General features: G+C 39.4%; 2 protein-coding genes across 2 annotated transcripts; both read right to left on the reverse strand.

Moving 5' to 3' along the window:
• Positions 1–23,262, reverse strand: LOC132701957 (chromosome-associated kinesin KIF4A-like). Its single transcript, XM_060670315.1, has 21 exons — positions 23,162–23,262; positions 22,840–23,093; positions 21,229–21,489; positions 20,996–21,173; positions 20,543–20,757; positions 20,308–20,494; positions 19,424–19,631; positions 7,933–8,152; positions 7,592–7,882; positions 6,096–6,211; positions 5,937–6,038; positions 5,741–5,876; positions 4,227–4,354; positions 4,068–4,169; positions 3,872–4,007; positions 2,353–2,480; positions 2,194–2,295; positions 1,998–2,133; positions 740–903; positions 632–681; positions 1–465 (listed from the first exon to the last, which is right to left on the reverse strand). Exons 2-20 carry the CDS (start codon positions 23,072–23,074, stop codon positions 670–672), a joined length of 3,057 nt encoding a protein of 1,018 aa, XP_060526298.1. The 5' UTR covers positions 23,075–23,093; positions 23,162–23,262; the 3' UTR covers positions 1–465; positions 632–669.
• On the reverse strand, positions 8,182–19,066 carry LOC132701954 (uncharacterized). Its single transcript, XM_060670309.1, has 5 exons — positions 17,291–19,066; positions 10,989–11,261; positions 10,500–10,820; positions 9,840–9,988; positions 8,182–9,614 (listed from the first exon to the last, which is right to left on the reverse strand). Exon 1 carries the CDS (start codon positions 18,594–18,596, stop codon positions 17,316–17,318), a length of 1,281 nt encoding a protein of 426 aa, XP_060526292.1. The 5' UTR covers positions 18,597–19,066; the 3' UTR covers positions 8,182–9,614; positions 9,840–9,988; positions 10,500–10,820; positions 10,989–11,261; positions 17,291–17,315.
• Positions 23,263–23,445: the final 183 nt, after the last annotated feature.

Genomic DNA, 23,445 nt, shown 5'->3' on the forward strand with positions numbered 1-23,445 from the left:
TTTTTTGTAATACAGATTATAAATATGCACAATATAACGTAAAAATAACGAAAATTAAACGAACATACTAACAGTCGCATATGTAAAATATTTGTATGATGAATAATTTTTCTCACAGAGATTATTCATAACTTAAAAATGGGACATGATAATCACACTTAAAATTAAGACTAAACTAACAATCACAGATTCAAGATAATTGTAGGACGAATAGTTTTTTGTAAGACAGATTCTTATATATAAATATCCACAACGTAAGGAAAAAACTTAACGTCGCATACCAATTTGGCTTTTCATTTCTTTGTCCACTCTGAAGATATATTTATATATAAGTAAAAATAAAAGTAAAAATAAGTCATATAAGTAAAAATATTTACGTCACATAGTTAAAATCATTGTGGGATAAATAGTTTTTTGGGCTCTTGACACCGCCTAGCAATTTGACTTTCCATTTCTTCATCCACCCTGAAAATATACTTGTATATATTAACCAACCAAATTATTGCGACACTCCCTGCCTCTTATTGCAACATTGTTTTTTTTTTCACAAAACAACAAATACTTTAGAATTTAAAAATTTACTTAAGATTTAATAACACCTGCGAAAAGCTGTAAATCAAGATCGACTTACCTAGGCCTCTTAAAATCATGGATCAACTCGGAAGCATCTTAATCCACTTCCTAAAAAATATGTCACGTGTTTAGCAATAACTCAGATCATCCCCTACTCCAAACTTACAGCATTAGTGGACGAAGACGTCCTATTTTCGCATACGGATGCATCGCATTTGCAAGTGCCCATGCATATTTTATTCGCTTTTCTACAGCCGCATCTGACACTGTTACATTTTGTTTTGCAAGTGCATCCATCGTTCAACAAACGTGTCCGTCCCCTGCGTAAATCTTAATAAAAATATTGTTAGAGCAGGTTTTAGCGTTCATCAAAAGAAAAAAAAAACTTAAATAAGAACATACTTATAGCACCTCATTTAAACGATAATTGAAAAACATTTCGTCAATTTTTTATATTAAATCAAAGTCGCTCCTAGTTTTTTTCTACACTCTATGGTTCTTGATCATTGTCGTATGACAAATGTTTACTATTACCTAATCGATTTTGTTTTTAAAATGCAATTAAAAAATAATAAGAAAAATAAAAGCGAACAGTTCAATTGTCATGTTTGATGTCGCGGAATTACTGAGCAACACTACCGAAACCAGGAGGAGTAATGCACTCTTTAAATTACATGATGTAATTTCAATAACACCCTGACTATTCAGAACACCTGTCAAGACTTTGCTGTCAAGAGTGCACTCATATAGTCTAAACGCATCAAACATTTGCCCATAAAAGCGACATATCGCTGGTTAAAACCAACTCATTCCAAAAGCCGCCAGAGGCAAATAATTCCTAATATAATGAAACTTGAGTGCAGACTTACATCTTGCATTCTTTGAAACCTTACTTGAAGTTAATTTGGCATGGTGCGTAGCTTTCTATTAGCGCCACTCGTTTTATCCACATGAGTTTAAATTATTACAGAGCTAAAGTGGGAGCTCGTCAGAGTATGGGGATAGATTTGAATCGTTGGATCTTTATTTACATATTGCTTTAATAATTATTGCAATTTTTTTAACTTCCAGTAAAGTTCTGTAAAATCAGACGATTTTATTAGTGTATCATTATTTTCAGAATTGTTTTCTAAATATAGATTACTAACAACTTTTTGTTAATTGGACATTTTGTACAAGAACTTCAAATTAAAGAAGAAGAATTAAAGAAAGAATTAATATCAACAGGTATTATTGGACTGCCCCGAGACCCCACCACGACTACTGGTGGAGCGTCTGATCTTGTTGGGTGTTTATTAATGTTTGATATTATCTCCATTCATCTATGAACAATTTTTATAATATATTATTACTAAATAAAAAATGATACACCGAATTATTTTTGTTTCATACTTGTAAATGTATAGATGGATAAGCTAACTCACCTTGTACCGAAATCTGACTTTGTTTGATAATTTTTTTCTTTTTCGCTATTACTCTCTTGCCTAATGGCGTTTTTCGCCAATCAGGATCGTTAATAAGATCGTCGCCGAACGAATCTTCGGGTTCTGATGCGTCTATCTACAAAATTAAGAGTATATATTTCTCATATAAATCATAATCACCCCCCAAAAAACTTACAGGTTCTGCAAGTTTATCATCTTCTTCAATGCTCTCAACAACAGTCGATTTGTTTCTTTTCCTTGAATTTTGGGATATCGGGACATTCTCCAAATTGGCTTTCTAAACACAACAAAACAAAAAAGAACATTTTGCAACCAAAATTTACTTGAATCTTACCTCATTCTCTTCTAATTTATTCTTTAACTTATTTATTAGTTTTTGCTGCTCTTCTATCTGTTTTTCTTGTTTCTCAATTAATTCCTTTTGAGTCTGGCATCGAGACAATCCGGAATCGCCATTTTGACCTAGAGATTATTAAAAATGAAACACCTTTGTCTGCGTTTACATATTTGGGGTGAATAACAAACATACAAGTCTCTATTAATAACACTTCTTAAAATTTTATACCAAATTATATGATTTGGATTTGTGAGTAATGAAGGATGGAAAAAGTAGGACTTGTCAAATGCTTTTCTTCCGACACACAGGATGTTCAAATATTGCGATTTTTTGTAACAACACGAATTATCTTAATTTAGTTTGCAATTTTCAGTTATTTTAGGTTTTATTGTTATATTGTTAGAGCAGGTTTTAGCATTCATCAAAAGAAAAAAAAAAACTTAAATAAGAACATACAGCATTGCGCCTCGATATTGAACATTTTCAACATACTTATAGCACCTCATTTAAACGATAATTGAAAAACATTTCGTCAATTTTTTATATTAAATCAAAGCCGCTCCTAGTTTTTTTCTACACTCTATGGTTCTTGATCATTGTCGTATGACAAATGTTTACTATTACCTAATCGATTTTGTTATTAAAATGCAATTAAAAAATAATAAGAAAAATAAAAGCGAAAAGTTCAATTGTCATGTTTGATGTCGCGGAATTACTGAGCAACACTACCGAAACCAGGAGGAGTAATGCACTCGTTAAATTACATGATGTAATTTCAATAACACCCTGACTAATCAGAACACCTGTCAAGACTTTGCTGTCAAGAGTGCACTCATATAGTCTAAACGCATCAAACATTTGCCCATAAAAGCGACATATCGCTGGTTAAAACCAACTCATTCCAAAAGCCGCCAGAGGCAAATAATTCCTAATATAATGAAACTTGAGTGCAGACTTACATCTTGCATTCTTTGAAACCTTACTTGAAGTTAGTTTGGCATGGTGCGTAGCTTTCTATTAGCGCCACTCGTTTTATCCACATGAGTTTAAATTATTACAGAGCTAAAGTGGGAGCTCGTCAGAGTATGGGGATAGATTTGAATCGTTGGATCTTTATTTACATATTGCTTTAATAATTATTGCAATTTTTTTAACTTCCAGTTAAGTTCTGTAAAATCAGACGATTTTATTAGTGTATCATTATTTTCAGAATTGTTTTCTAAATATAGATTACTAACAACTTTTTGTTAATTGGACATTTTGTACAAGAACTTCAAATTAAAGAAGAAGAATTAAAGAAAGAATTAATATCAACAGGTATTATTGGACTGCCCCGAGACCCCACCACGACTACTGGTGGAGCGTCTGATCTTGTTGGGTGGCTTTATTAATGTTTGATATTATCTCCATTCATCTATGAACAATTTTTATAATATATTATTACTAAATAAAAAATGATACACCGAATTATTTTTGTTTCATACTTGTAAATGTATAGATGGATAAGCTAACTCACCTTGTACCGAAATCTGACTTTGTTTGATAATTTTTTTCTTTTTCGCTATTACTCTCTTCCCTAATGGCGTTTTTCGCCAATCAGGATCGTTAATAAGATCGTCGCCGAACGAATCTTCGGGTTCTGATGCGTCTATCTACAAAATTAAGAGTATATATTTCTCATATAAATCATAATCACCCCCCAAAAAACCTACAGGTTCTGCAAGTTTATCATCTTCTTCAATGCTCTCAACAACAGTCGATTTGTTTCTTTTCCTTGAATTTTGGGATATCGGGACATTCTCCAAATTGGCTTTCTAAACACAACAAAACAAAAAAGAACATTTTGCAACCAAAATTTACTTGAATCTTACCTCATTCTCTTCTAATTTATTCTTTAACTTATTTATTAGTTTTTGCTGCTCTTCTATCTGTTTTTCTTGTTTCTCAATTAATTCCTTTTGAGTCTGGCATCGAGACAATCCGGAATCGCCATTTTGACCTAGAGATTATTAAAAATGAAACACCTTTGTCTGCGTTTACATATTTGGGGTGAATAACAAACATACAAGTCTCTATTAATAACACTTCTTGAAATTTTATACCAAATTATATGATTTGGATTTGTGAGTAATGAAGGATGGAAAAAGTAGGACTTGTCAAATGCTTTTCTTCCGACACACAGGATGTTCAAATATTGCGATTTTTTGTAACAACACGAATTATCTTAATTTAGTTTGCAATTTTCAGTTATTTTAGGTTTTATTGTTATATTGTTAGAGCAGGTTTTAGCATTCATCAAAAGAAAAAAAAAATTAAATAAGAACATACAGCATTGCGCCTCGATATTGAACATTTTCAACATACTTATAGCACCTCATTTAAACGATAATTGAAAAACATTTCGTCAATTTTTTATATTAAATCAAAGCCGCTCCTAGTTTTTTTCTACACTCTATGGTTCTTGATCATTGTCGTATGACAAATGTTTACTATTACCTAATCGATTTTGTTTTTAAAATGCAATTAAAAAATAATAAGAAAAATAAAAGCGAAAAGTTCAATTGTCATGTTTGATGTCGCGGAATTACTGAGCAACACTACCGAAACCAGGAGGAGTAATGCACTCGTTAAATTACATGATGTAATTTCAATAACACCCTGACTATTCAGAACACCTGTCAAGACTTTGCTGTCAAGAGTGCACTCATATAGTCTAAACGCATCAAACATTTGCCCATAAAAGCGACATATCGCTGGTTAAAACCAACTCATTCCAAAAGCCGCCAGAGGCAAATAATTCCTAATATAATGAAACTTGAGTGCAGACTTACATCCTGCATTCTTTGAAACCTTACTTGAAGTTAGTTTGGCATGGTGCGTAGCTTTCTATTAGCGCCACTCGTTTTATCCACATGAGTTTAAATTATTACAGAGCTAAAGTGGGAGCTCGTCAGAGTATGGGGATAGATTTGAATCGTTGGATCTTTATTTACATATTGCTTTAATTATTGCAATTTTTTTAACTTCCAGTTAAGTTCTGTAAAATCAGACGATTTTATTAGTGTATCATTATTTTCAGAATTGTTTTCTAAATATAGATTACTAACAACTTTTTGTTAATTGGACATTTTGTACAAGAACTTCAAATTAAAGAAGAAGAATTAAAGAAAGAATTAATATCAACAGGTATTATTGGACTGCCCCGAGACCCCACCACGACTACTGGTGGAGCGTCTGATCTTGTTGGGTGGCTTTATTAATGTTTGATATTATCTCCATTCAACTATGAACAATTTTTATAATATATTATTACTAAATAAAAAATGATACACCGAATTATTTTTGTTTCATACTTGTAAATGTATAGATGGATAAGCTAACTCACCTTGTACCGAAATCTGACTTTGTTTGATAATTTTTTTCTTTTTCGCTATTACTCTCTTGCCTAATGGCGTTTTTCGCCAATCAGGATCGTTAATAAGATCGTCGCCGAACGAATCTTCGGGTTCTGATGCGTCTATCTACAAAATTAAGAGTATATATTTCTCATATAAATCATAATCACCCCCCAAAAAACTTACAGGTTCTGCAAGTTTATCATCTTCTTCAATGCTCTCAACAACAGTCGATTTGTTTCTTTTCCTTGAATTTTGGGATATCGGGACATTCTCCAAATTGGCTTTCTAAACACAACAAAACAAAAAAGAACATTTTGCAACCAAAATTTACTTGAATCTTACCTCATTCTCTTCTAATTTATTCTTTAACTTATTTATTAGTTTTTGCTGCTCTTCTATCTGTTTTTCTTTGAGTCTTTGAGTCTGGCATCGAGACAATCCGGAATCGCCATTTTGACCTAGAGATTATTAAAAATGAAACACCTTTGTCTGCGTTTACATATTTGGGGTGAATAACAAACATACAAGTCTCTATTAATAACACTTCTTGAAATTTTATACCAAATTATATGATTTGGATTTGTGAGTAATGAAGGATGGAAAAAGTAGGACTTGTCAAATGCTTTTCTTCCGACATACAGGATGTTCAAATATTGCGATTTTTTGTAACAACACGAATTATCTTAATTTAGTTTGCAATTTTCAGTTATTTTAGGTTTTATTGTTATATTGTTAGAGCAGGCTTTAGCATTCATCAAAAGAAAAAAAAAACTTAAATAAGAACATACAGCATTGCGCCTCGATATTGAACATTTTCAACATACTTATAGCACCTCATTTAAACGATAATTGAAAAACATTTCGTCAATTTTTTATATTAAATCAAAGCCGCTCCTAGTTTTTTTCTACACTCTATGGTTCTTGATCATTGTCGTATGACAAATGTTTACTATTACCTAATCGATTTTGTTTTTAAAATGCAATTAAAAAATAATAAGAAAAATAAAAGCGAACAGTTCAATTGTCATGTTTGATGTCGCGGAATTACTGAGCAACACTACCGAAACCAGGAGTAATGCACTCGTTAAATTACATGATGTAATTTCAATAACACCCTGACTATTCAGAACACCTGTCACGACTTTGCTGTAAAGAGTGCACTCATATAGTCTAAACGCATAAAATGCTAACCCATAAAAGCGACATATCGCTGGTTAAAACCAACTCATTCCAAAAGCCGCTCGAGGCAAATAATTCCTAATATAATAAAACTTGAGTGCAGACCTACATCTTGCATTCTTTGAAACCTAATTTGAAGTTAGTTTGGCATGGTGCGTAGCTTTCTATTAGCGCCACTCGTTTTATCCACATGAGTTTAAATTATTACAGAGCTAAAGTGGGAGCTCGTCAGAGTATGGGGATAGATTTGAATCGTTGGATCTTTATTTACATATTGCTTTAATAATTATTTCAATTTTTTTAACTTCCAGTTAAGTTCTGTAAAATCAGACGATTTTATTAGTGTATCATTATTTTCAGAATTGTTTTCTAAATATAGATTACTAACAACTTTTTAGTTATTTTAGGTTTTATTGTAGCAAAAAAACTAAAGAGAACAACGAAGAACTTTTGAGCATAAGTTTATATCAACTTTTTTACTTTCTTCATTATAATTCGGACTATACGGTGTTCATCGGTTAAAATTGTTTATCAATCCTCTAAACTCTAAAGGGAACCCTACCAAAAGCGTAAGCCGTAATATAATAATCACTATAACTGATGTTAAGTGAACCACTGAAGGAAAACCAATTAAAATTTTTAAAAAACGACCCACTCACTTCCATTTTCGATTCCTCTAAGTTGCCTCAATAATATCGCCACCTTTTCTTCATACACCTGTTGCTGGTTGGACAGGATATCCCTATATTTGTCTTCAGTCAGTTTTAAGGTATGGGCGTCTCTTTCATTTTTCTCTGAAAGTACTTTATTAATCTCCATCAATTCGCTACATTTATTTTTGCACTGAACAAATTTCTTGAAAAATTCTTCGGCTTGCTCAAACAATAATTTGAGCGCATATTTTGCCTCTGCCATAGATTGGATTCTATCAAACCTAGTTTTTGGTTTCTCTATAAAATAGAAAAAAAAGTTTACAGTAATTGTATTTTTTTTTACTAGCCTTTATCAAAATCCAGCAACTTCAGTTGTAAATCTTGAATTTGCACAGATCTTAATTCAATATCATCTTTAATCGTTTTTGTTTCGTTCGACTCGGCAGTTTTCGGATTCTTCATCAGTTCATCTAATTGCTGTTGTAAAATTGCTCTATCATCTAGCAATCCACTTAATGTTGTCTCTAACTCTATCAGGTTCATCATGATCTCTAATTCTTGTTTAAGCTAAAAACACAGGAATCTTTTATTTTAGGTTTTTTTTTTTTTAATTACGCTTTATTTGGCCGCTGCTGCTAAGGCAATTCGGCCAGCTTCTCGGTAGTGGTGTGCAATAAACTATTTCCATGAAGGATGCCTCCGTAAAGAGGGTCTGGGTGATACCATCATCCTACTGGACGGCTATACAGGAAAAAAAAATGGACGAAAGAATTAGAATATGTGAAAACAATATTCAAAGTTTTAATCCACATGCATCTAAAAAGCGGCAAACAATTCTAGCAGCAAAATCCAACTGAGTGCGGTGAAATAAAATGGAATTAATATGCAGAGGCGAAGGAAAATTAGCACTAATGAGTGACTCATACAACTGTTGTGATTTTTCCCAATGAAGAGCACAATCAAACAGCACATGACTAAAATCGCCCAGTTCTCCACATTCACAGTCTCCGGAGAGTTTGACTTTGATTCTCTTTAGGTGAGCCGGAGAACAGCAATGGTTGCTTCTCAGTCTACACATAGTTGTGATTTCTCTTCTATTCAGGTCGAGCTTATGAAACCAGGGTTTAGTTGGCGGAGTAGAATAATGTGAGGTGAAATTAACTCCTTTCCCTAATCCTATATGTTTCCATCTGTCGCTCCAAGCATTTCAGATGTTATGCTTTAATTTAGGGAAGAATTCCCTAAAGCTCAATTTTATATTTTCCTGTGGTTCGAGGCGTGCAGCATTGGCGATCTGGTCCGCAATATCGTTTTCTTTTATACTGGTATGGCTTGGTATCCAGCATAATTGGATGTCCTTATTTTGAGTTTTTATTAAGGTAAATAGTTTATTCTTAACCTGCAAGGTTAGGTAGTTAGACTTTGCACCCATCCCAATTTTATTGATATCTTCGAGGGCACTTTTGGAGTCTGAAAGGATGACTGCTTTGTTGATCTCCTTGAATTCAATCCAATCAAGAGCTTGACCAATAGCATAAATCTCGGCAGAGCAAATGGATAGTTCACTTGGTAGGCCTTGTCCCATTTTTTTTAAGGTTCGTATTGTAGTTGTAAACGCCAAAACCTGCTCGGCCTTCTTTATCTTTTGAGGCGTCTGTAAAAATTAAATGAAAATCTGGGGTCCAAGTCTCGCTCTTCTTAATTTCAAATAATTTGGAGTTATTATTATCTTTCTTTAGTTTTAAGTCTTGGATTTGAACAGAGCTTAAAAGGTTCGGCAGTGGACAAGAGAAACAGGGATAAAGTGGGCTCCTGTAAAGTGTATCTAACAGTGAATCAACTCTTTCAAAAGCATCCACAAGTGCAAGAATACTCTTTTTCCGAAAAAAGTAATAGTTTTCATTATAGGTGATATATAACCATCTAACCGCAGCTAAGGTTTCACTGTCCACTAAACTGGCAGCTTTCAATAATGATTTAGTTGCTAGCATGTATCTTCTGTGTTCTAAATCCATTTCACTTGCTTCCCCTAGAAGTATGTTAGTAGGTGTGGACTTCATATATCCCAGAGCTATTCTCAGTGCCTCAAATTGAATTTTGTTAAGTTGAGCAATAGACTTTCTTGAGCTACCACCCAAAAAAGAGGCTCCATAATCCAAATGGGGTCTAACATAAGCTTTGTAAAAAGTTAGAAGGGTAGAGGGATGTGCCCCCCACCAGATTCTACTTATAAATCGCATCATATTCAACCCACCTGAAGCTTTCTGTATCATATTTCTAATTTGTGGCTCCCATGACAGCTTTGGATCAAAAATCACTCCTAGATGTGTGATGGAATTTCTCCATGCAATGGTTCGAGTGTTGAGGTGAAGTCTGGGGAGATAATTAACCTTGTAATTCTTCCTGGAAAAAAATATAGATGCAGATTTATTGGGGTTAATCTCAAGTCCTACATTCAAAGACCAAATATGCATATTTTGCAAAGTTCTATTCAAATTGTTCACTATTGTTTGGGCATCAGTCCCAGTACTCAGCAAGGCGGTATCGTCCGCAAACTGTAAAAGTCTTATGTTCTCAGGAATTGTTTTGTTTAATTGAATTGATGTAAATATTAAATAGTAATAGAGAAAGAGGGGAACCTTGGGGAACTCCCTTGCTGGTGGTTCTGCCTGACACGAATGTATTAGTAGATGGATCTTTAACTTGTATCTTCCTGTTCGTGAGAAAATCTTTAATGAGCAAAGTCAAATCTCTGGCGATTCCAATTTTGGCCAACACCGAGGTCAATAGTCAACATTTATATTATCGTAGGCATTGGATATGTCCAAAGTCACCATTGGTGCTAGTTGATTGCGAGCCAAACGGCAGAGGACCTCTGAGGAGATAACTGCAAGATTGTCGAAAGTTCCCTTACCCTTTCTGAAACCAGTTTGGCGAACGTCTATTAAACCTTGGTTCTCTACGAACCATTCCAGTCGGTTTTTGATCATAATTTCAAAAGTTTTGCTTATGCAAGAAGCTAGGTTGATGGGCCTGTAGGACGATAACGCTGAGGGGTCTCTCCCCGGTTTAGGAATTGCGATCACCATTTGGGTTTTCCACGTCTCTGGAATGGTGGTTTCCCTCCGAAGTATTTTGTTGAAAAATTTGATAAGAAAGACTGCTCCTTCAACAGGGAGATGGCTGAGCACACTGAAAGGTACTTTATCCACACCGGGACTCTTGCTCTTCCGACCTATAACAGCCGCGACAAATTCTGAGATATGGAAGTCTTCGGTATATTCTGATGAGAAGCGACATTCGGGGAGGTTACGCAACATAGAGGGAGGTTGCGTCAAAAGATCAAACATATCTTGTGGGATTGAGAAATTCAAGGGAAAATGATAATTTTGGTACCTGATACCTTTAGCAAACCTTCTAATACTGCTCCAAACTTCTTTTGCACTAGTGTTTGGAGATAGATTCTCACAAAAGTTGACAAAGCCTTCCTTTTTCTTCTTACGTAGCAGCTGTCTTGTTTGTGCCCGTGTTCTTAATGATTCCAGGAAATTGGTCTCAGAGGGGTTGTTTTTATAATCTCTGAATGCTTGTCTTTTCCTTTTAACAGCGTTGGTGCACTCATTATCCCATCAAGGTAACCCGTAGTTTAATGAGTGTTTATGCATTGGAACAGATTCTGCAATAGATAGGAAAATTATATTCATAAAATCCTCATAATTTATAGGAGGTGAAGTTCTAAATTTCGTGGAGATTATATTGAAATTATATTTGCTAGTGTAGTTTCTTGTCGAACCTGAGTTGCAACGGTTATTTCCGATGATACCACAAAATAGGAAAATGATCGCTATTCACTCTATCCTGGAGAACCCTGCAGTCAGTAAGTCCAGACAGTCTCTGGGAGCAAAAAGCTACATCTGGAGCGCTGTGTACGCCTGGGCGTGTGAGCCGAGTAGCTGATCCATCATTTAGTACCCACAAATCGTGATCCTTAATAAAATCATAAAGAATGTTCCCACTTCTAATTCCCCGTGAGTAACTGACCTGGGAACCCCATATTGGATTATGGGCATTAAAGTCTCGCATAAAGAGGACTGGTTTATTACGGGTCATTACGAGGCACCGGGCGCACCTCGGGGAAGGAAGCCTTACCTCTGCATGCGGGGCTCTGCAGAGGTGGACCGTTATGTTTCCCTAGCTACTCGTGGGACCTTTATGGAACCAAAAATGAAATGCGAAGTAATGAAGAAGGAGGAGGGGACCCAGGGGGGCTCCAGCAAGCAGGGGCGTCCTCAGGAAGGCCCCCTCCAAGGGCGATCCGAACAGGATCCCCAGGTCGCCAGCGGGGTGGAGGGCTCGGTACAAACCGGGAACACCACCTCGATGACACACCGCCCCAGACATAGGAGTGGGGCGGAAAAAAGGAGGGCGAAGAAGAAGAGACTCGCGGTGACGGTTTCGGAACCGCAGACGGGCTCTCTTCCGGCGCCCAGGATTCCTGCCACGCCGTCAACGGAGGGCTCCATAGGGGGCACACCGGAAACGGCAGGCGGGAAGCGGAAAAGAAAAATGGGAGAGACCACCCAGGTTGGGGCACCTGCCGGGGGTCGGCGGCCGACACGTGGCCCGGCGAAAGCTAGGCCCGGGAAAGGCGGGCCGTCCCGGGGGGGCTCTGAGAGGGGGGCTCGGTCCTATGCACAAGCGGCGGCGGGGGGGCCTGAACTGGTGGTGGGCCTCAGAGGACAGGAAACTGACCTGTCTTCCGAGGACCTGCTGCGGTTCATAGGGTCTCTTAACCTCCGCATAAGCATGTATATCATGCAGGGGGGGCAATACACCCCTCCCCGGATACGCTCGGTTAGGCTGTGGAGGAGCCACATCCTGATCGAGATGATGGATGAAGAAACCAGGGAGTGGGTTCGCAGGGAGCTGATTAACGTCAGGCCCTGGGGGCTCGCAAACCTGGTGGAGGTCGATCCGGAAGGATTGAGACTGAGAAGGGCGGCGATATGGATTCCGGGCCTGGGAGCGGGTGTCTCGAATGAGGCACTAGTCCGCTGCCTGGCAGCTCAGAATGGCCTAGATTGCCGTGCCTGGAGGGTCTGGCAGAGGACGGAGGATGTAAGGGGCACAAGGTTGGTGGTGGGCGTGGACGAGAAATCGGCAAGCGCCATCACGGCTAAGGGCTCACTTCTCTTCTGCCTGGCGACACAGGTAAAAGTGAACCTGGCGGCGCCGAAGCCGCAGGGGGATGAGGTGGCCGCGGGGGGCTCACGCGAGGAGGGCTCGTCCATGGAGGTTGGCGGGCCTGTCGGAGAGGCGGCGCCCACGGCTTCTGTGGAGGAGACCTCCGGAGGGCCCTCCGAGGAAGCGAGAACCGAGGAGGTATCTCAGATGGAAGTTGACCGGGGAATCCCATCAGGGTCCACCAGTCAGGAAGCGGAAGCGGAGGGAGGTGCTACCTCGGGCTCGGATTCGGGCTGAGGCTAGCATCGTGACCCGCAGGTGGTATTCCCGCAATAACATCTTCACGGGGATATTACAGATTAACCTGCAACACAGCAGGGCTGCAACGGCCCACTTATGCAGGAAAATTTCGGAGGGCGGTACATCTATTGTACTGATCCAAGAGCCCTGGATTGTAAAATCAAGGGTTAGGGGCTTATCTCTGGGAGGATCGATGCTGCATAGTGTTGACTCCTTAGAGGACGGTCCCAGGGCCTGTATTCTAACCATGGGGCTGGAGGCCTTTTTCCTAAGGGATAAGGCGTCCAGGGACCTGGTTCCAATTCTGGTCAGATCCCCCACTCGGGACGGCGTGAGGGAGGTAGTGGTCGCCTCTGCGTACTTTCCGGGCGACCGCAGCTGTCCTCCGCAGGAGATCAGTGACTTGGTCTCCTACTGCGAGGAGGCGAATCTTCCTCTTTTGATTGGCTGCGACAGCAATGCTCACCACGTTTTGTGGGGCAGCGCGGCAACGAATAGAAGGGGGGGAGACCTCGTGGAGTTCATGGCCTCTGCAGGGCTGCAGGTGGCCAACAGAGGGGTAGAACCCACGTTTTTCACGACGGGTCGGAGCTCGGTCATAGATTTAACACTTTGTACCAGGGCTCTGCTCCCGGAAATAACTGGGTGGTGTGTCTGTGGGGAAGACTCTATGTCGGACCATAGATACATCACCTTTGGGTTGGAGATGGGTGTTCGGGAACCCATTAGATTTAGGAACCCCCGGGCAACAAACTGGGAACTCTATAGAGAGGAACTTGCTTGGCGCCTAGGGGGCTTACCAAGGAAACACCGCACAGTGGAGGAGATTGACGAGGCCGCCGACCGAGTCAGCTCCGCTATGATGCGGGCGTTCGAGAATAGTTGCCCTGAGACAGAGGAGCATAGGGCGGGAAGGACTCCTTGGTGGAGCTCTTCCCTGGAGCGTCTCAGGAGGAAAGTGCGGAGGCTGTTCAATACAGCGAGGAGCAGCAGCCAAGGTGCGGACTGGGATCTCTATAGGGAGGTCCGCAGACAGTACAAAAAAGAACTACGGGCATCACAGAGGAGGGCCTGGAGGGGCTACTGCGACGGAGTAATGAATACCCCGGACGCGGCTAGGCTCCTTAGGGTACTCAGAAGTGACCCTGCGGGAAGACTGGGGGTGGTCCGCAGGACCGGCGGTGGCTACACAGCGGGACCAGCGGACACACTACAACAGCTGCTGAACACGCACTTCCCAGGGTCCGCTGATCCGGACACAGGGGAGAATATTGAAGCCGGGGGTCGTCTTGGAGGCGACTACGCCACGGCAAGGAGGGTGGTTACCCACAGTAGGCTGAGGTGGGCTATTGACAGCTTTGGCCCCTTCAAGTCGGCGGGCGGGGATGGAGTTTTTCCGGCTCTGCTGCAAAGGGACGGAGGTCTCCTGACCAGCCCGCTGATGGACCTGTTCAGGGCCTCCATTGCGAGGGGGTACGTGCCCGAGCTGTGGAGACACAGCAGGGTAGTGTTCATTCCCAAGGTAGGGAAGAGTGACTACACAGACCCGAAGTCGTACCGGCCTGTTTGCCTCACCAGCTTCATTATGAAGACTCTGGAGAGGCTGGTGGACCGGTATCTGAGGGACTGGGTGGAGCTGGAGGCCCCTTTAGAGCCAGCTCAGCATGCGTACCGAAGTGGCGGGTCTGTGGGCTCAGCTCTTCACCATCTGACTTCCAGGTTGGAGGAGGGTATGGGCTCGGGACGGCTGTCGGTGTGCGTGTTCGCTGACATCGAAGGGGCTTTCAATAACACGGCCCTGTACTCGATCTGCAGGGCGGTGGAGAGTACTGGAGTGGGGACGGCCATTGTAAGGTGGATCCGCTCCATGCTAACCGACAGGAGGGTCGAGGCAAGACTGGGTGGGGAGCAGGTCTCCATCGGTTCATCACGGGGTTGTCCACAGGGCGGGGTCTTGTCCCCGTTCCTGTGGTGCCTGGTGGTGAACGAGATATTGCATATTCTGAGGGAAGAACACGGGGTCTATGCTCAGGCATATGCAGACGACCTTGTGATAATGACGCAGGGGACGGACGTGAGGAGGATGCAGGGGCTCCTGAACGGGGCATTGGCAAGATTCTCACAATGGTGCCTGGACAGCAAGTTGGCTGTCAATCCTAGCAAGGTGGAGATGGTAATCTTCACTAGGAAAAGGAAGATGGAGTGCAACCTCAACATTTCGATGGATGGGGTGCCTCTTTCTGCAAGCGGAAGTGTCAAGTACTTGGGCGTATGGTTGGACTCTAAGTTGACCTTCCAGGAACATATAAGATCAAGGACCAGGTCGGCCTTTGGAGCTCTGTGGGCGTGCCGGAGAGCGGTAGGGGGCACTTGGGGCCTGGGGCCGAAGATCATGCAGTGGATCTACGGTACCATGGTGGTGCCTATGCTCACGCATGGGGCAGTGGCATGGTGGCCGGGGACCAAAAGAGCGGGAGCAAGGCTAGTTCTTGACAGACTGCAGAGATTGGCTTGCCTCTGCATAACGGGCGCCATGAGAACGGCGCCCACGAGGGCCCTGGAGGCTCTGGTGGGGCTGCCCTCTCTGGCGGATCGGGTGCAGATGGAGGCGGCCAGGACAGCTGTGAGGCTGGCGAGCTGCGGGCTCTGGAGGGAGGGAACCCTCAATCGGGATCCGTACGACATTTTAGAGGGCTGTCGCGGGGATCGCGGGGTCATGGGCATGCCGAGTGACGTCATGATCCCCGAGATGACCTTCTTTGATAAATTGACCTTTCTCTTTCCATCAAGGGAAGATTGGAGAGAGGGCAGAGTCGGCTCCTGGGATGGACTTGTCTGGTACACGGACGGGTCCAGAATGGGAGATCTGGCCGGAGCTGGAGCGTACTGCGAGACAACGGGATCAAGCTTGTCGGTCCCTCTGGGCCAGTACTGCACTGTGTTTCAGGCGGAAATTTTCGCTTTATTGATGGCGGCCAGAGAGGTGCTTCGGCTCAACTACGGAAGCAGGAGAGTCTTCTTCTGCTCGGATAGTAGGGCTGCACTCATGGCGCTGAAGTCAGTGCGTACGCGCTCCTTGTTGATAAAGGAGTGCAAAGGGGTACTGAGGAGGGTGGCTGAGGAGAGAAAGGTCACGTTGGTCTGGGTTCCGGGTCACACCGGTGTCCGGGGCAATGAGGCAGCGGACGCCTTAGCCAGGGAGGGCTCCTCGCATAGGCATATAGGGCCAGAGCCCCGCTTGGGGATCGCCCCGTGTGTGAGGCGGGGAGCTCTCGAAGCCTGGGCGAGAGACCGGGCCGCGGGGGGCTGGAGAGTTGCTCCGGGAATGAGGCAGGCGAGGCTTATGATGGATGGGCCCGCACTTCCTCGGACCAGGGAGCTGCTTAGACTGACCAGGAGGGAGTGTAGAGCACTAACAGGGGCCTACACAGGACATTGCAGGCTTAGGAGGCATCTCTGCTTGCTAGGCATTGGAGACGACCCGGAGTGTAGGTGGTGCATGGAAGGGGAGGAGACCCCGTATCATCTGCTCACCGAGTGCCCTGCCTTGACATGGGCAAGATTGGGAGTCTTCGGAACGGCCCTGATCGATCCGGACTCAGTGCACGGTATTGGGCTAAAGGATTTGCTGACCTTCTACAGGAGGGGCGGCATTCTGGACGCCCTCTAGAGCGGCCTGGGGGCACAACGGGCCCATCTGGTGGCCTAAGTGCTTGGACGCCCGCGAGGGCGCCCCCCTTTAATACCAATACCAATACCAATACGGGTTAGATCGAAAATTGAATCGAGGCTTGCCCTGACCAAACAAATATCTGGAGGGATGTAAACACAACAAATAAAAAAATCGACAAGCTCTGCAAGAACAACCTGACACCTCTCTGGTATATTAATTCTGCTTAAGTCGATGATATTATATTTTATTTTGTTTTTCAAGAAAATTGCTATACCATCTGCACCATTAGGTTTATCAGCTCTTACAGAAGAGAACCCTGATATTTTAAAGTTGGTGTTGGGTTTGAGCAAGGTTTCATTGAGCAATAAGATCTGTAGCTTAAACTCCCTTATAACTCTAATGATAGCATCTTTATTTTTTTCAGCCCCGCAAATGTTCCAATGAATGATATTCATTATAGCTCAACTATAAAACGCTTGTGACTAAAACTTAAACTTAGTTTTGTTACGTAAAAACTACTGTTAGATTAAAACTAGTGATAAGATTACCTTTTCTTTTTCTAACCCCTGTAGGTCAACCGCTGCCATCGCAGCCGCCCCCCCTCCGTAGGTCAAATGAACCAAAATATTGTTTGATATTGTTGACACAATTTTCATCCATACCCTTTATTGACATAACGTCTTTTTTGAAAGCTTCAAACTTGTTGCATACTTCTTCCCAGCCATTTCCTACAGGAGTTACTTCCATTTCCGACTCTGATGTCGAGTTTTCACCTACTTGTATAGATGAGACTTTTCTTCTTGCACTTGAGGGTAACAAAGTTAGTTCATGGGCTACTTTATCATACCCTTTGATAAATTGGGTGTCAGGCCGTTTTCTTTTAAGTACTGATGTATATAAGGAACAGCTCTGAGGACTTGTTGGATGAGGAGTTTTATTCTGAGTTTTTTTATTTAAACTAGAAAAATCTTCTGGTTTTCGGGTAAAGCCTTGGTTTGTATTAATTAGCCGTGGATGCAGTTTAGCTGCTTCATAAAAAGAAAGGTTGTAGAAGCTCATGGTTTCGTTAATTTGTTTTTGCCGTTTGTATTCAGAACATCCCCAGTCAGTAGCAGTGTGGTGTCCCTTGCAATTTACGCAGCTTGGTTTTGGATTTGCTTCACAATTTGGAATTTTACACGTTTTAGTCAGATTGTTAAGATGATCTGCGGGGCATTTCATTTTTTTCATTGCTTGCCCTCTTTTTTCAGAAACAAACATAAGATGATCTTCTGTACAAAAACCGCAACGAGGCTTGCCTCTACAATTATTTTTGACATGTCCAAATCTGCAACAATTGACGCACATTATAAACTGGTTAACATATTTTTCCACTTCTCTTTCATTATTAAAAATATTTACAGTTTGGGGTAATGATTTGCCTTCAAATGTTACAATATAATCGTTTGTGGGGATGGTTTTCATTACTGTTTCGCCAGAAATAGCAAGTATTTTCTTCCTTCTTAAGACTTTTTTTACATTTAATATCTTAATCGACCTGGCCCGGGATCCTTCCCCTGTATAAGTTACCGCTTCTGAGTAAAAATCCTCTTCCGTAATTTGGTCCCCTACATCCTTGATTAGTCCTCTACAAGTGACAAGACGTTTTGGAATGTACCTATTATAGCCTCTAGCAGAACTGAAACTTTCATTTGACAAAAACTGATTAGCATACTCTGATGTTCTGAATTCAATTCCAATTTTATTAGCCCCTTTTCTATTGATTTTTGTTATACCTTGTACTCCAGCTCTGTACAAAATTTTTCCAACATTCATCGGGTGAATGTTTCCAACTTGAGAAGTTATTCCCTCCATTATGATAAGAAATGGTCCCTGGTCTGTAAGTTCATATTTATACTTTCAGTTAAGTATTCTCCTTATGTTGACTGAAATTCTTGCAATTTCGTTTAGGGCATCCTGATCTTCCACGAAGACAGATTTAAGCTTTTGTAACTCTGTCTCCAATAAATCTATTTCCTCCTTAGTGGGTACTAAGAAGCATTAATGCTGAGTGATAGCATGTGCTGTTTTCTTAGCTAAAGGCGAAAGCGTCAAGGCTGATGAATAACCACTGCTAGAGGAGGTAGAAGCTTGGGACAAGTTTAGTTGAGCTTGAAAGGAATCAAAATCATTTGCGAACACTATCGGATTATTAACTACGATACATCGTTTCTATCAGGGGGGTCTTTACCTCCCGAAGCACATGCCATGATATGAAAAGCGCTAAATTATTGCGAACTGCGACACCAAACCAAAGCAAATATTTACGGCTGACTAAATATAAAACTCACCCAGACCGAAAAATTCTGTTGAAGACTAGAATTACGTCAAAAAAATGAAAATTTTCTCGGACCGAGGTAAAATTGTGCCCACACTTCACCTGGTTGACCGAAAAAAAAATATATTTTAGGTTACTATCTAACAATTCTGCAAAATAATACACACTACTAATTTGCGTTTGGAGTTACCTAGGTAATGTTAAAATGAAAACTTATCTATGCAACTTAAGAGACTCAAACTCATAGCGACTAGTAATGTGACATGGCCTGTAAATTGAATCAAGAGATCGGAAAAAAAATTTAATGTGCTATAAGTCAGTGAACCAAAATCGTTGGATTTGGGATTCGAAACGCGTATCTTACCAAAGGACCAATTTTATCGGGTTTTCCATTAAATTTAGAATCTTGTACTTGCTTCCTCAAAATCAGAGTCTGTTGAAGTCTTTTATTTAATGCCGCCGCTTCTTCAAACTTCCATTTCAACACATTCTGCTGATTAGCATGCATTACCTTAATTTTTGTTATTTCAGTTTGCTTTTTCTGATCTTGTTGCTCTACACGTGTTAACTCTCTACAAAGATAAGATAAGATTAAAAATTCAAAAATTTTATGTAAATTTTAATATTAGTTTGATCACAAAATAATACATTAATTTGCTTTGAAAAGTGAAAATGGTTGCTAAATTTCAAAGATTTCCATGTTGCGTTGTCCAATATTGCATCTGTATGGAAGACCCTACCCATATTTTAATTTATTACAATTACAGATTCTATTTATATAAATAAGGATTTATGTAACAGAAAAAAGTTGAGGCATTTTATGTGGTTCCTTTTTTTTTTGTTAATTTTAATTAGTTCTTAAAATATTTTTTTAACAGATTTTGCCACCTTGTACTAGTTTCATGGCTCCCGTCTGTTTGTTACCAAAGATATGGCCAACCCGGTATGAAAATAAAAAATATTATATAGAAATTTTTTTGTAAGGATGTGTAACTGTGCGATGAGAATAACTTGGGTGAATATTATGGAGCTGCATCATAACTATTAATACCTAACAATATTAACAATTAATAACATGAATATAAATGATATTTTGAGTTTAAGGAAGCCTACATTATAGATCCGACGTAACAAAACGTTAAAACGTTGGCACTGAGATAAGTTGGTATAATCGTAACTACATATAATTTTTTTTAGTTTTCAAAATTCCTCCATATTAAAAAAGTTTGTAAACTTCTATAAACATACCTCATTTCGGTTTTACTCTTAACTCGTTCTAACTGCAGAAGACTTAGGCCTTGGTTTATCACTGGTTTGTTCTTAATTTTTCGCGCGCTGTCAGCATATCTCAAGGTCGAAAGAGTTTCTTCCAAATTATAGTCCGCAGGGCTAACACATGCAATCATCAGGAGCATACTATTACCCCCAAGAGAGTCTAAAATAGTCAGGTAAATTTTGATGCACAGAATTCATTCAAACCTACCTTTCAATAGCCGTGTTAAATTACTGTCTCTATATGGCACAAAACTTTGTTGAGATTTATTATTTCCTAGACAGTTGATAACATTTCCCAGCACAAAAAGTCCTTTGTTGATATTTACGCCCTCTTTAAATGTACTGCCAACTGCTCCAGTTTTCTTGGGTCGCTCGGATCCAGCTAGGTCAACTAGGTGCAATTTTGCGTTCTTATTTTGATTTCTACAACATATTTTCATTGAATTTTTAAAGGTACAGAAAATCATAAATGAGCAAAATGTTGTTGTTTTTGTCACATATGTGGTATACCCACTAAACAAATCTAAAAGGCTTTTGTTGAGGATCAAATTATCTTCTGCACATTTTTTTAATTTAAAATCGTTTTATTAACAGAATTTTATATTATTTTAAATCATAATTTAAAACAAAGCCTAATCAAATTGAACTGGTTAAAAATTACCTTTCAAATTTGTGCTGCATAGCAATGTTAATGGTGAATATAGCATGACTTCTGGAACTATGCAAGTTCATGCTCGTAGCAGCTGTTGCTCGTCCATTGGAACCCTTCGTCAGTATATCTAAAAGTTGAGTGGCAGATTCTACTATTGTCTCAGTTAATTTCGCTATAAGTATGTTCCCTGAAAATTTTCAACAAGAAATAAATCATGAAATTCTACTGTTTCAAATTTCTACCTTTGACGTCTTCGCGAATTTCTAATCTACATTGGTCTCGAGGCTTATCAGATAACAGATCGAAAATTCTTTCGTTGTAAAGCTCAATAAACGACACACTAACAGTAAAATCTATGGACAAATTATGCTTGATATAATCAAATATATGTTTCACAGCCCTAGGTATAACCCCCGCATGATCCTCTCCTTGGTAGGCAGTTCCCATAGAATGAGTTTTTCCAGATCCATTTTGACCATATGCAAGAATGGTAACATTAAATCCTGCGATAAAAAAAGATTTTATATTATATATATATATATATATATATATATATATATATATATATATATATATATATATATATATATATATATATATATATATATATATATATATATATATATATATATATATATATATATATAGGCAGTGTTAGTCTTACAACTCATTTTAACAATTTTTTCCTATCTTGTCAAATTAAGGGGATTATTCAACATATTTTTCAACCGTAGCATAGAAATAGTACCAGAGACGACAAACGTGACGCAGGATGCTTATATTTTCCACTAGAGTTACATTAGATTTTGTCCATAATAATCACCAATAATCAATAATTTATTTTATTTAATTTATTTGTGGGGCAAAATTAAAGATATCGTCTATGCCACACAGGAATGGCATTCAAGGAATTTGGATGGCTGAAGTAGAGACTGCTGCTCTTTCAATGTAGCTTTGCATTGAGAATGATGGCCGCCGGTTTGAAAATTTGGGACGCCATTAATGATTTTGTTATATGTGTAGTTGGGTTTTGTTTAGTGTTAACATTTGATTTAGTGTTAAGTTTTCTTTATTGTTAGATTTTTAGTGTTAGGTTTTGCTAACCCACCCCAAACATCAATTTATTGAGGTATTTCTGAATAATTCTTTCTGACCTAATTTCCTCTCAATTATGTTATATGTCTAAAATAAAATATCATTTTTTTAAAGCGTGACAACTTTAGGTTTCTCTGTAATAATTACACACGAAACAATATATTACTATATAAAAAAAAAATCAGTTATACTAAAAAGTAATATTCTATAAGCATATGGTTCTGCAAATGTTAAAATATTTCACTTACTATATAACCAAAACTACATAAACTAAAACTAACCAAAAACAAGCGCCGCTTTTGTGTCTATTTATCATTTTTTGATACAGTCATGCAATTTTAAATTTTAAAATTCTCTCCAATATTCTTAATTATCGTTTTGGATATGCCAATGGCATATCCTACAGAAATATTTTTTAAAATGTAGAATATAACAATATAAACGAATCACTACAAAAATACCAAAATATTTGTGGTAAATATAACTATTTTTGCACTATTTCCACACCCATTATACTAAAATTATCAAGTCTTTTAAGTAATGCCCATTTTAAAACCAATATGACAAAATTGGTTTTTGCGCCATGAAAAAAATACTAGATTTTTTTAGAACAGTTGCAGAAAAAGTGTGCCCGCTTTCTTCTTATTTATGCATAAAATCATTTTTTATAAGAGCAATTAGAATATCCTGGAAAAAAATTAAGTCGTCAAAAAACTTAAAAATTGTACAAACATTAAAAATTAATGTTTTATATTAACCTTCAAATAAGTTTTGTAAAAGCGGCTCCACGCATCTCTCGTACAAATCAACTTGGGTGGAATCAACGCCCAAGACATAATTAAACGTAAAAGGCTTGTGGATTGGACGTACTAAAATTTGTTCATTTTCCGGAACTATTTCCAGGACTTCTTTACACCCCCTGGATATCTCGAACGGAACTAATGGCCGTACACGCACAGCAACTTTCACGGAACACGTGTCATTACCGTTCATAGTGCCACAGCGTTTCTATCTTGTTATAATGGAAATAAAAAAATATTTAACACGGGTATATTGTTCCTATTAACCAATTAAAATTACTTTTAAATCTTACTTCTGCAGCCTCAATCACAAATGATAATCACCACCGTTAAATACACGTTAAAAAAGAATCGTTTTTCTCTGTTCAAAGCAATATCAGGATTTCTTCTTCTTTTCTGGCCAGTAAATATGTAACAATTCAATTAACCAAGATCATTCGCCCATCGCCGAACGTGTCAATTTCGATCAAAAAAGAGTTAATCAGGGGTCTGTTATATTCTATCAATTAATTCCTTGGGAATCAACTATAAATGCATTGACGTTTCTGATTTTAAATTTAGCAA

This window comes from Cylas formicarius, unplaced genomic scaffold (genome assembly GCF_029955315.1).
Source record: "Cylas formicarius isolate icCylForm1 unplaced genomic scaffold, icCylForm1.1 PGA_scaffold_5__7_contigs__length_24384050, whole genome shotgun sequence".
Taxonomy (NCBI): Eukaryota; Metazoa; Arthropoda; class Insecta; order Coleoptera; family Brentidae; genus Cylas; species Cylas formicarius.

Coding starts and splice junctions, on each gene's coding strand:
- LOC132701954 (XM_060670309.1), bottom strand. CDS start 18,596: ATGGAGGGAATAACTTCTCAAGTTGGAAACATTCACCCGATGAATGTT.
- LOC132701957 (XM_060670315.1), bottom strand. CDS start 23,074: ATGAACGGTAATGACACGTGTTCCGTGAAAGTTGCTGTGCGTGTACGG. Junction 20,758..20,995: donor ATGCAGCACAAATTTGAAAG/GTAATTTTTAAC, acceptor AATATGTTGTAG/AAATCAAAATAAGAACGCAA. Junction 904..1,997: donor AAGTCAGATTTCGGTACAAG/GTGAGTTAGCTT, acceptor ATTTTTATTAAG/ATTTACGCAGGGGACGGACA.